Source organism: Armigeres subalbatus, chromosome 2 (genome assembly GCF_024139115.2).
Source record: "Armigeres subalbatus isolate Guangzhou_Male chromosome 2, GZ_Asu_2, whole genome shotgun sequence".
Lineage (NCBI taxonomy): Eukaryota > Metazoa > Arthropoda > Insecta > Diptera > Culicidae > Armigeres > Armigeres subalbatus.
This window is the reverse complement of record NC_085140.1, coordinates 179073316-179087328: the sequence shown is the minus strand read 5'-3', so window position 1 is coordinate 179087328 and position 14013 is coordinate 179073316. Positions and strand designations below refer to the sequence as shown.

Here is a 14013-nt window from a genome sequence, read left to right as displayed (position 1 = left end):
ACAGAAATATTTTGTTATTCCTTTAGGAAGCCTTGATAGATTACATTCAAAAGCTCAAAATGAATCCTTTCGGAAGCCTAAAATGATTACGTTCGAAAACCCAAAGATATCCATTCGTACGAATTCCCGCTCAGATTTATTTATTTTTAACTTCTGAACGAAATTCTTTTGGACTTTCGAAATGAATCACTTTAAGCTTCCCAAAGAACTCCTTCTGGACTTCGAAATGTAGTTCTGTTGGAACTCTAAAAAAAACATATTAGTATTCCAAACGGAATACTTTTGGGCTTTTAACGGATTTCGATTGGAGCGTTCTGGGTTTCTGGACGGTATCTTTTTCTTCTGGACTGAAGTACTCGAAAATTTTGTTTGGAAGCGCAAAAGGAACCGATTCGAAAATCTAGAAAGAGCCTCACGAAAGCCAAACAGAGCTCCGTTCAGGAAGCCAAAAATCATGCGTTCGTTACCTCAAAACAAGTCACTATTGGTTTCCTAACTAAATTATTTGAGATTTGGGAAAGTATTTCTGAACGAAATTATTTTGGGAGTCCTTTAAGATTTTGGAAAGAAATATTTTTGGAATTCCGAGTGGAGCCATCTGGGCTTTAAAAGCCTAAAAAGATTCCGTTCGGAAGCCAAAAGGGTTTTGTTCGAAAGAACAAAAGGTAATGGTTCGAAAGCCAAAAAAGAATTTATATCAATTTATGTTAATGTAAGAACATTCATATTAATAAGAGAGCTTTTAGTGTAATATATTCACTTGTCATAAGACGAGATAGTCAATTCCTCTACTTGATTGTAACGTTACAATAACTTCAAGAATATGTATTTCAACCTCAACAGTAAGACCGTCTTCAGTATCTCGTACTTGACTCGACTAACACAGACCTTTGATTATTGAAACCTCGATATTCAACATGGTCAAAATGGTTTTTGAATAAATTTCTAATTCCTGTACCTCAACCTCTATACAGACAAATACAGACATTTGGCTGAGATTGATACAGACTTTTAAAAATTGTATCTGGCATCCCTGATCGTTAGGTGCGATGTGTAAATCATTTAGGCGGTTGAGTGCATTGATGTTAGATTTGTGTCCAGATAGTCGTGTTTTGAGGTAATTGGTGGTCATCCCAATGTAGGATGATGAACAGTTATTGCATGGAATTTGGTATATGATGTTGCTTCTGAGTTCGGCGGGTACTTTATCCTTTAGTTTGGTGAAAAATTCTCTGCTGGTTTTTACGTTTTTAGCTGCTATGTTGACATCGGGGTAGCTTTTCTTCAGGTGTTTGCTGATTTTGTCGGAGAGGAATGGAATGTATGGTATGCGGCGGTATTGTTTTTCATTGACGGTTTGCTGTTGTGTGGGTTGAGCTGCTGGTGTTTGGGGCGATGATTGATTCATTCTGTTGATGAAGCGGTGTCTGAGTGATTTTGGGTAGTGATTGAGTTGGAGTTGACGATCGATGATTTGTTTGATATGAATTGTTGATGACAGTGTTGATAGTTTGGTGACTCGTTGAATGAATGTGGTTATCATATTGATTTTTTGTTGGATTGGATGAAACGATTTGAAGTCCAAGAAACGGCCGCTGGCAATTGGTTTCATGTACCATTCGGTGCGGATGGTTTGGTCAGGCATGCGAATAATGGTCATATCGAGAAACGGAATTTTGTTTTCTTGCTCTAGCTCATGTGTGAATTGGAGATGTGAACTGTAGCTATTGAAGACCGATAGGATGTTCTGTACTTCAATCGGCGGTACGGCAAGGAGAAGATCGTCGACATATTTCCGAATGACTGGGGAGTGAAGGAGAGTTTACTCACGGCGAAATCCATTAGGTCTTCCATAACCAAATCGGCTAGAGTTGGAGATAGTGGATCTCCCATCGCAGTTCCGAAAATCTGTTGGTAGAACTTCCCATCGAATGTGAAGTAGCTGGATTCGATGCAGAAGTCTACTATTTCCATGAACAGAGAGAGATTGATGTTGGTGTGTTGTTTGATACTGTCCCAGTTTTTGATGATGCTTTGGTTGACTAGTGTTGTAGGAATGTTGGTGAAGAGTGATACAACATCAAGAGAGATGAGGACGTATCCTGGAGGAAGGGTGACTGAGTTGATGTATGAGCAGAAGTTGAATGAATCTTGCGCGTTGTATTGTCTTCTGATTGCTTGTTGAATGATGTTTCCTATGTATTTTGCCATGTTGTATGACGGAGCTGTCATTTTGGGTACTACGGGTCGGAGTGGAAGGTTTGGTTTGTGAGCTTTGGGTTGTCCATAGATGCGTGGGCATGTAGCATTGTACGTTTTCAGTGTTGCTGCTGTTTTGTAGTCCAGAAGTTTGAGATCATTCAGTCGTTTAACCAGATTGTTATTTTTAAGCTGGTAGTTTGATGTGGGGTCCCTCTTGATGGTTTTGTATGTTTTGCTGTCGTTAAGTAGCGCTCTGTTCATGGAAATAGTAGACTTCTGCATCGAATCCAGCTACTTCACATTCGATGGGAAGTTCTACCAACAGATTTTCGGAACTGCGATGGGAGATCCACTATCTCCAACTCTAGCCGATTTGGTTATGGAAGACCTAATGGATTTCGCCGTGAGTAAACTCTCCTTCACTCCCCCAGTCATTCGGAAATATGTCGACGATCTTCTCCTTGCCGTACCGCCGATTGAAGTACAGAACATCTTATCGGTCTTCAATAGCTACAGTTCACATCTCCAATTCACACATGAGCTAGAGCAAGAAAACAAAATTCCGTTTCTCGATATGACCATTATTCGCATGCCTGACCAAACCATCCGCACCGAATGGTACATGAAACCAATTGCCAGCGGCCGTTTCTTGGACTTCAAATCGTTTCATCCAATCCAACAAAAAATCAATATGATAACCACATTCATTCAACGAGTCACCAAACTATCAACACTGTCATCAACAAGTCATATCAAACAAATCATCGATCGTCAACTCCAACTCAATCACTACCCAAAATCACTCAGACACCGCTTCATCAACAGAATGAATCAATCATCGCCCCAAACACCAGCAGCTCAACCCACACAACAGCAAACCGTCAATGAAAAACAATACCGCCGCATACCATACATTCCATTCCTCTCCGACAAAATCAGCAAACACCTGAAGAAAAGCTACCCCGATGTCAACATAGCAGCTAAAAACGTAGCAGAGAATTTTTCACCAAACTAAAGGATAAAGTACCCGCCGAACTCAGAAGCAACATCATATACCAAATTCCATGCACTAACTGTTCATCATCCTACATTGGGATGACCACCAATTACCTCAAAACACGACTATCTGGACACAAATCTAACATCAATGCACTCAACCGCCTGAATGATTTACACATCGCACCTAACGATCCTAGAATAGAACACCTAAAAAAAAAAAACAGCATTAATTAAACATGTAGCAGAAACAGATCATAAATTTGCACTAGACAAAACAAACATCCTTGATCATCACAGAAATAATAGAGCTCTTGCTATTTTAGAAACATGCCATATTGTAAACAACCAAACCATAAACAAGCGTAGTGACACAGACAACTTAAGTTCAGCCTATGCAGGGATATTACAAACATTAAAGAACAGCCTAACACAAAATAGACAAGAAATAATCACAAACACAACAAATACAATATGATGATATACTGTGTTGTTGACCTAATTTTTCCTATACAATAACCATTAGTTCAATTGTGCCATAGATAATAACCTGACGTGATAATAATCCGGTGTTTAAATTAACAGTTCACATAATATAACGGATACCGTAAGTTAGATGATATAGAAATGACAAAAAACAAAAATAATTTAATTAACCACATATTCAATAGGGATTAGCTGATGTTTAGAACACTCAAATATTTGACTATAAGAATGACACTTATGACAATGAAACGCTGAGCGATTTTGTAAGACGCAATAGAACATAACATTATACTAAAATTTATAACTAACTATACACTACATCTACAGAATCCATTGAAAAAGGACCAATAAAGGTACCGAAACGTCGGATCAGAATTAATATAGCGTTTTAGCTAGTGATCAGACTGCATAGCCGATAAACACTTCAACGAGTCAATTACAGTCGATAACCACCTCCAAATACTTAAAAACAATATTTTTTTCACCTTTTGAAATCGAGAGAATTATAAATAACATGATAGCGTCAACGTATTAGACAGTTTTCCTATTAACAATGAAGGATCATTTTCATACTCCTGGCCTTTTGGCAGCACGGTGCGGCAAGAAGTTCTTGGGCCGAGGTGATTTTTTGTTCGGTTTAAGGATACATTTTAAAATGTATTCTAATGTGTTTAAATAAGTTCTAGTGAATCGAAAAATTAGGAAGAATTGAAGCGCGTGTGTTTAGAATTATGGCGTGGTGATTAACAGCTTCAAGCAATGGTTGTATCGAGCACTGTAACGATTTTCAGGTAGGTGTTTATTTGATGATACCGTTTTGTAAAAGTGGAAAGAATCACTCCGGCTCAGTGGTGTGGCATCGAAAAGCGAAATTTTGAAATCTACATTTTTATTTTCTACAATTGGATCAATTAGGAGTAAAACAAGTAATTGAAAAATATTGAGTATTGTGAAAAATAAATGGGAGACTTTTAAAAATTATCAATCATGAACCTACGGCTTTCAAACAGTATAAATCATTAGTTTTCTGTGCAGTGAGCCGGGAACCGGGTCCATAGGCCCAAGTAGTGATTTACCCTAATGTACTTTAATGCAATAAATTTCCTTATTATTGCCAAAGTAATTCTCGATTTTTTTCAGCCATAGCTCCCTCAATTCATATTCTAAAATTCTTAGTGAGTTTTTGGGGTGCCGATAACCGACTCCCGTTTTTCGGAATGGTATAAAAACAACGCTTAACAAAATTGTTAATATTTTTTTCCAATATATTGAATAAAACCAAATTTATCACCAGTTATTAGCTTATGCATATAGGCTTCCGTTGGTATAAAAAAATCACCACATTGCAAATGTAGGAAAGTTATGAACTTAAAACAAAAGGGTGCCGACAATCGACCACCTTCCCTTACTTACCTCACATTTCACATTGTTTGGACGAAAGCACCACCGTACATTGCATCTTGGAAGAGGTTTTCGGAATAATAGAGAATGCAATTTTCTGAACTACATACAAACATACTGGTTTATTTATTTTTAATGAATAAAATGATTTATATTTAAATCATATTTGATGAGATTCACATGCGTAACGCTTTATTTACACTTTACAGGCAATTAATACTAATTCAATAAATATACCTATCGGTTTAACTTTCAAATTTCCCTATAAACTAATCAGATGGAGTACCGCGTCTTTGGTTTCATACATTAACAGAAACTCCAAAGTCCAAATTCCCATAAGTTAGTACATGTGACTCATCTCAACCTCGTTGAGTTCAACGCCGCAATCGTCTATAACACATCTTCCACCAACAACGGTTTTGATTGGCGGGGTTGGCGTCAAATGCAAAAACGATTGCATACCCATATGTTACACCATCAGGTTTATTAGATTAACTGTGAAATACAAACATGTTTATTGCTAGCTTAGTTGGGTAGTTATCGAACCATCTTACCGTGCTGATTGAACATAGACGTTGGTTTTGCCACACCACTGTCGTTATCGCTGAGGCTGGTGTTACTGTTGTTGTTGAAATCTTGTCGGAGGGCGTTGAACATTCCAACGCTATGATCTCTAGGAACTGTTGGAGAGAAAATATGAATAGAAAATGCATGTTACAAAATTTTACTTGTATTATTCAACTTAATAAAACAACAGTAATTCGAATTATCAAATACCATCATTGAGGGTTACAATGGGTCTAGAAGGTCATTACTCTGACTGGCACTAAATACTGTCGGATTTAAAAATTGTTCAAAAAGGTAACTGAAATTTAGTTTACTAGCCCTCAGATACATTTAATATTTCAAAACAACATTGACCAATTGTCATCCCCATTAGACCCAAATGGCCCAGAATAGCTACGATAAAACGAAACTTACCATGTGTGTGCTTTTTCTGTCTTGCCCGGGAGTTTTGGAACCACACCTGGGTAACTCTCTTGCTCAGTCCCGTTAGCTGTGCTATCCTTTCGAGGTCCTGCCCGTCTGGATTGCTATCGATTTGGAAGTTTGCCTGCAGAATGTGGAGTTGGTCTTCGGTGAACGTCGTTCGCACCCGCTTCGATTTGTTTTTATTAAATCCATCCGTGCTGCAACCATCTGCGTACGCGATGCGAGTATGATGAGGATCAGTTGATTGATTATTAGGATCGTTAAACGTAGACTGTAAAATGGTCTACCTACCATCGCTGGAATTTGAATCGTCGGCGTTGTCCATGTAGTGGATCTTGCACATAACTTTATCGTCGACCAGGGCAAACTGCTCTCCGGTGGAAAGCTGACGTCCGCAGGTATCGCAAGAAAAGCATGCCAGGTGGAACACCAGGTCACGAGCTTTCCGTACCCAATCCGAAGGGGCGATCGATCTGGAACATTTGGAACACTTGGCGCCGAAGGTTCTGTTGATTGAAAAGAGAAAATATGCATTTTATTGATTCAGGGCTGTACATGTAGCGTTTGTTTGAAAGAATCTTTGTTTGTTTTAAAAGTTATTCTTTCAAATGGTTCGTTCTCAGGATATAAATCGCGATAACAAAGAGATAATGAATAATGCTAGCACTTTATTTGCCTTTTGGCGCCACACAGGTGCATTTGGAGGATAGCTATAGATATTATTTCTCTTTCAGCAGAGCAGGAGAACTCAATCCTCGAATTCATAGTAGATCACTGAGACTGCGAAGCATGTGATACACCACCTCTTTTAGCTTGGAAATCTGATCTTAAATCCAATAATATTTATCGAATAAACGTCAGATAAAATAGTAAGATAGAATAATTTCATTTTCATACAAATGAATAACTGTCAAAACACGTCACTTTGCTGAGCAGCTTAACGTTTCCTCGTTTCCCTATAAATGCACTCGGTCCCATGAAGCGATCATTGCTTAGGTATTTGATAGAGCCAGATGAAGTAGACGGATTACTACAGTGCAACTTATTGAGATCTTATTGACCAGAGAGCCAGTCCGACCATTATTGAGTGAGACCTCAGTGCTCTATTGACGACGCGACGGATCAGAGTGGATGGTGCACGTTCAATGTCCGTAGACGTGTTTCCCCCTTATGCGCATATAAACACACTTCAAAAGGGCTGCATTTAAACCGACAGATTAATAATCCTTTTGGTTCTCGGATGAAACAGTTAAGGCATGAAAAGATCTTAATTTGAACGTATCGATCTTAATCTAAAAGTTACTGATTGATTGGTTAACTGCAAACCATTGAAATCATAATCATAAATCCACAGATGTATTTTATAAAATAATATAAAATATAATATTCACATCTTCTTCTTCTTATTGGCATTACATCCCCCCACTGAGACAGAGCCGCCTCGCAGCTTAGTGTTCACTAAGCACTTCCACAGTTATTAACTGCGAGGTTTCTAAGCCAGGTTACCATTTTTGCATTCGTATATCATGAGGCTAGCACGATGATACTTTTATGCCCCAGGGAAGTCGAGACAATTTCCAATCCGAAAATTGCCTAGACCGGCACCGGGAATCGAACCCAGCCACCCCAGCATGGTCTTGCTTTGTAGCCGCGCGTCTTACCGCACGGCTAAGGAGGGCCCCCTAATATTTATTATTCTTTATATATTCGATATTTACATATCGAAGTCCTAATTATGCTAAATATGCTTGTTCATAAGCCTCCCAGAATCCAAAAATAAATGCACTCGCGTTTTCGCGAGCCACGCACAACTGTCTTTTATATTATTCCAGCTTTGACGCAGCATGCGTGGAATAATAAAAATGACAGTTGTGCGTGGCTTCCGTTTTGAATGGGGTGCCCTTGAAAACGCAAACGGTGTAATTCGTTTGGACACTAGTGATACTCATGTTTTAATTTTGAGATCCTTATCTAGAATGCTATCAGAAATCAAGAAGGTGAGTGGTCCTTGATTCCAGTCTTAAACAAAAATAACAAAAGCATGAGGATTACTACTCCTGTCCACGCCCATCTTCACCGTAACTAGGGAGAGGAAGGAATGTAACCGCGGTAGATCTTACCCCGTAACACACCACGTAAAGGTGTCTACCCAGCGTTACGGGTTAGTTTTGGTTACAGAAAAGTTTGTCCTTAAAGGTACCCGTAATGCTGGGTAGATACCTCTTCGTGGTGTGTTACGGGGTAAGTTCTACCATGGTCACATTGCCAGCTACAGGCACATCCTGACCCTACGAATACCTTCCCAATATCCATCTCCGTGATACTTATTCCTTCTCTCCCTAGTAACGGTACAGACAAGCGTGGCCAGGAATAGTAATTCTAATGCTTTTGTTATTTTTGTCACAGATTGAAATTAAGGATTACACCCACCTTGATTTCTGATAGCAATCTGAACAGAGATTTCAAAAGAAACATGAGTATCACTAGTTTCTAGTCCACGAAATATACCGGAGCAATACCATGCTTTCGTGTTTTTATATATTCGTAATATATTTATTTTCCATATTTTATTATGCTTATTTTTCATATTTCATTATATTTATTTTTCATATTTTTAAATTTTATTTTTTTAATTTCTATATTTTATAATTTCATATTTTACATTCTATTATTTTTGTGTCTTAAAATTTTCATATTATTATGTTATAATATTATCATAGTTTCGTATTTCTTTAAATTTAACATTCCACTTTCAAATTTTATATTTTATGTTTTATATTTTGTATTTTCATATTTATATAATTTCATGTTATTACACCTTCATATTATAATATTTTTATATTATCATATTTTCCTTACTCTTATATTTTTCTATTTTTATACTTATATACACATTATGATGCCTTTTTAATGCTTTCACATTTTTATACTTGTATATGTTCATATTTTTATACTTTTGTATTTTCATATATTTGTATTTTTTTCATATCATATTTTCATATTGTAGTTTGAAATATTTAATTTTCATATTTTAATTTTTTGCCTTTCTTATATTTTCATACTTTCATGTTGTTATAATTTAATTAGCATATTTACATATTTCTATATTTTTATTATATTATTTTTTATACTTTCATATTTCCATCTTCTATATTTTCGTGTTTTAATATTTTTATATTATCTTATTTTCAGATCTTTATATTGTCATATTCTCAAAATTTAATACTTTAATATCACATTTTATATTTTAACATTTGCAATATTATCATATTCTCATGTTTTTATGTACTCATATTTTTGTATCTTCATTTTTATTTTCATGTTTTCATATTTTTAAATTTTCATATAGCCATTTTATTCTATTATTACACTATATTTTTATGTTTCTTATTTTCATATTAAAAATCATATTTTATGCTTTTATATATTTATATTGTTGTATTATGTACCTTCATACTGATTTAACATTTTCATAGCCCACTACAAAACATCCCAGGAAGGAAAGCTTCACAACCTGCCATGTAACCTTTACGTAGACGACTTCCTGGCACATAAACTGCTATCTGATATTTAACATTCTAAATAATAAATAATTTTTTTACAATTTCCAGCTTCTTCTACAAGAGATGTACATCCCGAATCAACTTCGGCTCCTAGTTGACGTTGTACTCTACAAATATATATAAAATTTGATATAATTTCTTATCATAATGTTATTCATTTCACTACATATTTATTTATATACAATTACCAAAATAAGAACTTAAAAAGAACGCGGTGCGTATGGTACGGTATGTCCACGCATCCTTCAACCCCTGTAGATTCGTGATATGTATCATGTTGAAGTGACTACTTGAACACGATACATCTCGAAGAATCATCTCTGCGGCAAACACAACGCAGTGGGCCTGGCCGCTTTGAAGTTTATGTCATACCACTGGTATGCTGTGAGCCTCAATATTGACAAGAAAAATTATTGGGCGTCATCTAACTCAATAGTTTTCCAGGATGCTTTCTTTGTACTGGCTGCGTTTGTGTTCGATTAGATTAGATTAGATTAGAAAAGTTTGTCCTTGAAGGTTAACCTTTGGATATTCTTATTATTTATTCATAAATCCATACAAATTATGATTCAGTAATTAACACTGAATCATTTAATTGTAATTATTCTATCAAATTATTGAAATAGAATACATGAGCATGGATTTAGTGCGTTGCAAACTTCAACTTTTTCCGCTGCATTACCCCCAGAGCCACGCGAGAAGGAATGTGTATTTCCTTTCAGCAATCGAGCAAAAATTTCCAAATCAACCAACTAAGGTTCGAAGTACGGCAAACGAATATCAATAAATTATTCCACTTTATAAGCTCGGCAAAATGATTAATTTGCTTCGATCAATAAGGCACGAACATATCACACGAATTCACCACCGGTGAAGTGAAAAAAAAAGTTCGACTTGTTTCCTCTTTGCCCCGTGGGACGTGGATCCCCGGGCTCGTGTGACTGTGTTGTTTGTGTTTTGAGTTATTGATGGAAATATCTCACTTTGAGTCCAGGGGAGACGCGGAATTCGGCCGATCGGTGGTCATTTCGTACCGGGAGGAAAACCCACCGCCGCTCCGTTGTTGTCTCGTTGGGCTCTCTGTTGTTGTTTGCCGTGTGAGTTATGATCGGTGTATGTCTTTTGTTTGGTTCTGTGGCCTCCAGCGTGATTGACAGGTCCTGTGTGGTACCTTCGAACTTTAACGGTTATTAATGTTTCTAAATCGTTTAAATAGTTTCGTTGTTTGTTCGTGAGGGGGTGAGCCAGATAAGTAATGGAGAGCTCACGTCCAGTGAGATACGGTGGACTGTATGATAGATCTCTATTTGGTTCAGCGAACGTTCAGGTCAGTAGGGTTCAAAAATCACACGGTCCAAAATCGATTAGGTTCACGTTGCGGTAATATGCATGATCCATATTTCATTTAAATTGAAGAACAAGATAAGTCTATCCACCTGATTCTGTCTTGAAACCAAAAACAAAAACATTCAACGAAAGGCCAAAGAAATCGGCCAAACGACCCTTCTCCATTATTTTTTTTTATTAATTTTTAAATGTCCCAACATTTGCTCGATTTTGAACCAACATCAGGCCAATTCTTCAAACCGGTTCACACGTGCAGCGCTTTTCCGGTTTTTGTTTCAATTTTTAAAATATATTTTACAACATTCATGAACATTAGACTGGCCCAAGAAACAAAAAATTGTCGAATTCTACGAGGCACCCCCCAGGATTGGGTCTTTTGGTGAGAAAATCAATCTCTAAAATTTTCAGGTCAATCGCTTGTTGCATAAGCTGGCGCATTTGGTTTGAAGTTTGTATGGGGCTTCAACCAAAATACACTCATTCGATCTGGAATTTGGTCCTGATTGCTCAATTGAGCTCAGAATTGCAAAAAGGACTGTTGGTATGTTTAAGAACAATTCCATAGAACATTGTACGATGATTAACCTTTCCGTCCCCAACGTCTGTTTTTAAGGGCTTTCAAAAATTTAAACTGCTGTAAAAACCACATTTCTTGACCGATTCTTTCGCAACAAGTTGCATTCCATCCAAATGGATCCCAATTTTACAATTCGATTTCAATTTTTCGAGGCTATCCACAGTACGGTTCCAGAATTAGTCAGTTGTCCCCGGAATAAGTGGCCATTTACAATTTCAAGTCAAAACAGGTCGTGCGACACCTCAAACTTCATGATTTCACAATGCAATGATGGGAATGATATTTTTAGGGTTCCTGACCCACTCGGATTCAATCCGGCCACATCGGTCACAATCCAGGAACCCAGGAATTCCACCGAAAATTTATACAAAAATTATACCTTGAATGAAATCAACAATGGAATTTTCGGAGGAATTCCTAGACTAATTCCCAAAGAAATCCTGAAAGAATTCCGGTGGAAACTTCAAGATTTCTACTGGGAGATCCTCCAGAAGTTTTTCTGAAAATTCCTCCTGGAGTTCCTCCGGGAATTCCACCGGCAGTTCTTCAAAGAGTTCCTGCAGGATTTTCTCCGAGAATTATTCCGGTATTTCTATCGGCAGATCCTACGGGGGTTTCTCTTCCGGGAATTTCTCCAGAATTTCCTCCGGGAATTCATTCAAGCTTTCTTTATGGAATTCATTTATGCTTCTTCAGGAATTTGTATAGAAATTCCTCCAGAAGCTCCACCGAGAATTTCTCTGGGAGCTCCTGAAGGTAATCTTCGGGAGGTCCTCCGATGATGATGATGATCCAGCTTAGCTACATACCCTAGAAAGGTTTCAACTAGACGAGATTTGTGTATAAAATGAATTATCCAAGAATTTTTTCGAGCATTCTTCTGGTAGTTTCACTGGCAGTTCCTCAGGGGGTTCATTTAAAAATTCTCCCAGGAGTTTTTTTTTTCAGAAACTCCTCCGGAAGTAATTTCAAGAATTCCTCCGGGAGTTCCACCAGTAGCTCTTCCAGGAAATCATGCAGGCTTTTTTCAGAAAATCATTTAGTCCTTCTTCAGAAATTTAGCTGGAAATTCCTCCCAACCCAAGCAGCACGCGCAACATCTTTCAAATAGGTATTTGTTCCTAATAAATTGCATTGAAGACACTGGCAATACATCGAGTCACAGTAAAGCCACTTCACAGTTTCAGAAAATCACAATGTTTCATTTCCGTTTAAGTGGCGTCGCAATACAGGTATACCTCGATTATATGGACTTTTTCGATGCAAAAAAGTCCATATAATCGAATTTTCCATATAATCGAAGCAATTTTTTTTCTCGAAATTTGTGTTACACGATGAAATAAGTCTTAAAAGTTGAAAGAAAATATCCATATATTGCCTTACAGTCTAATCCGCATGTTTGGGCTCATTTTATGATAACTCAGTAGATTATGATTTTCTATAAGAACGTAACCTTTTTTCCAGCCGCTAGTTTCTAAGATTACGTTAGTAATGAAGACTTCGCCCAGCTCAATGTGAACACACTAATATACTTTTTCACGAATTCTAACTACAGTGCCTTCCTGTTTCAGCAACAAAGCAAACACTGAGTGGTCGAGAAAGGTATATGTTAGATTCAAAAACTGGCTTTATATAGAAGGACTGACACTTGTCCTCTTTTGATTTGATCGCAGCAAATTGAAACCGATGGAAAATTTTGTCCTATTGTCTCCTATTGAAAATTGGCCGGATTGGACTATGGGCTCAGAAGATATGGTCAAAATGCAATTGTTTATGCAAAAATCGCGTAGAAACAGTCTCACTTTTCTGACACTTATCTTTAAAAGATTTCCTTGCAACAAGTTGCGTTTGATTGATATTCTTAAAAAGAATTTAAATCAATGTAAATAAGGGGCCCTATCCACGTATCAGTGTCATTTTTACAAGAACCAATTGACATTTCCCGCCAAAAAATGTATCTCGTTTTATTGTCTCCGTCAATTCTTTGACTTATTTAAGTTCAACTTTTTCACAGAACTCATATTTTAGAATAAAAAAAATCGGAAAAGTGCCGCACGTTTGAAGAATTGGTATTGGCCTTATTTAAATTCAAAATCAGGCGAATGTTAGGCCAAGCTTGGAAACCAGCACTATTCGTCAAAAAGTATTGCGTCAAAAAGTATGGGCTCTTTGGGAAAGTTGTCCACAAAAAATAGAAGAATCGATTGAGCGGATAAAAATTGTTGACGGGAAAGGTCAATTGCACAGTGCACCTACACCTGCTAAGTGGATTATTAAAGGATACATTGTTATGGCTATTTTGGACTATGTTCGTAAATTAAAGCAGGGCTGTATTTTGCAACGGGTTTTAAAATTCAAAACGACGCACAGCAGCGGGCCCTCATAAAAATCCTAGATAAAACTTGAGATTGCATTCAAAATTTCACCACCGCGCGCTGTTGTATTTTG

General features: G+C 37.1%; 1 protein-coding gene across 1 annotated transcript in view; it reads right to left on the bottom strand.

Moving 5' to 3' along the window:
- Positions 1 to 5244: 5244 nt before the first annotated feature.
- LOC134215555 (LIM/homeobox protein Awh-like) overlaps positions 5245 to 14013 on the bottom strand; it is a 160062-nt gene continuing 151293 nt past the window's right edge. Inside the window, exons 3-6 of the mRNA XM_062694717.1 lie at positions 6370 to 6584; positions 6067 to 6285; positions 5640 to 5765; positions 5245 to 5580 (exon numbers count right to left, since the gene is read on the bottom strand). Coding sequence (XP_062550701.1) covers positions 5555 to 5580; positions 5640 to 5765; positions 6067 to 6285; positions 6370 to 6584 — 586 coding nt within the window. The 3' untranslated portion in view covers positions 5245 to 5554. The remainder of the gene's footprint in view (positions 5581 to 5639; positions 5766 to 6066; positions 6286 to 6369; positions 6585 to 14013) is intronic.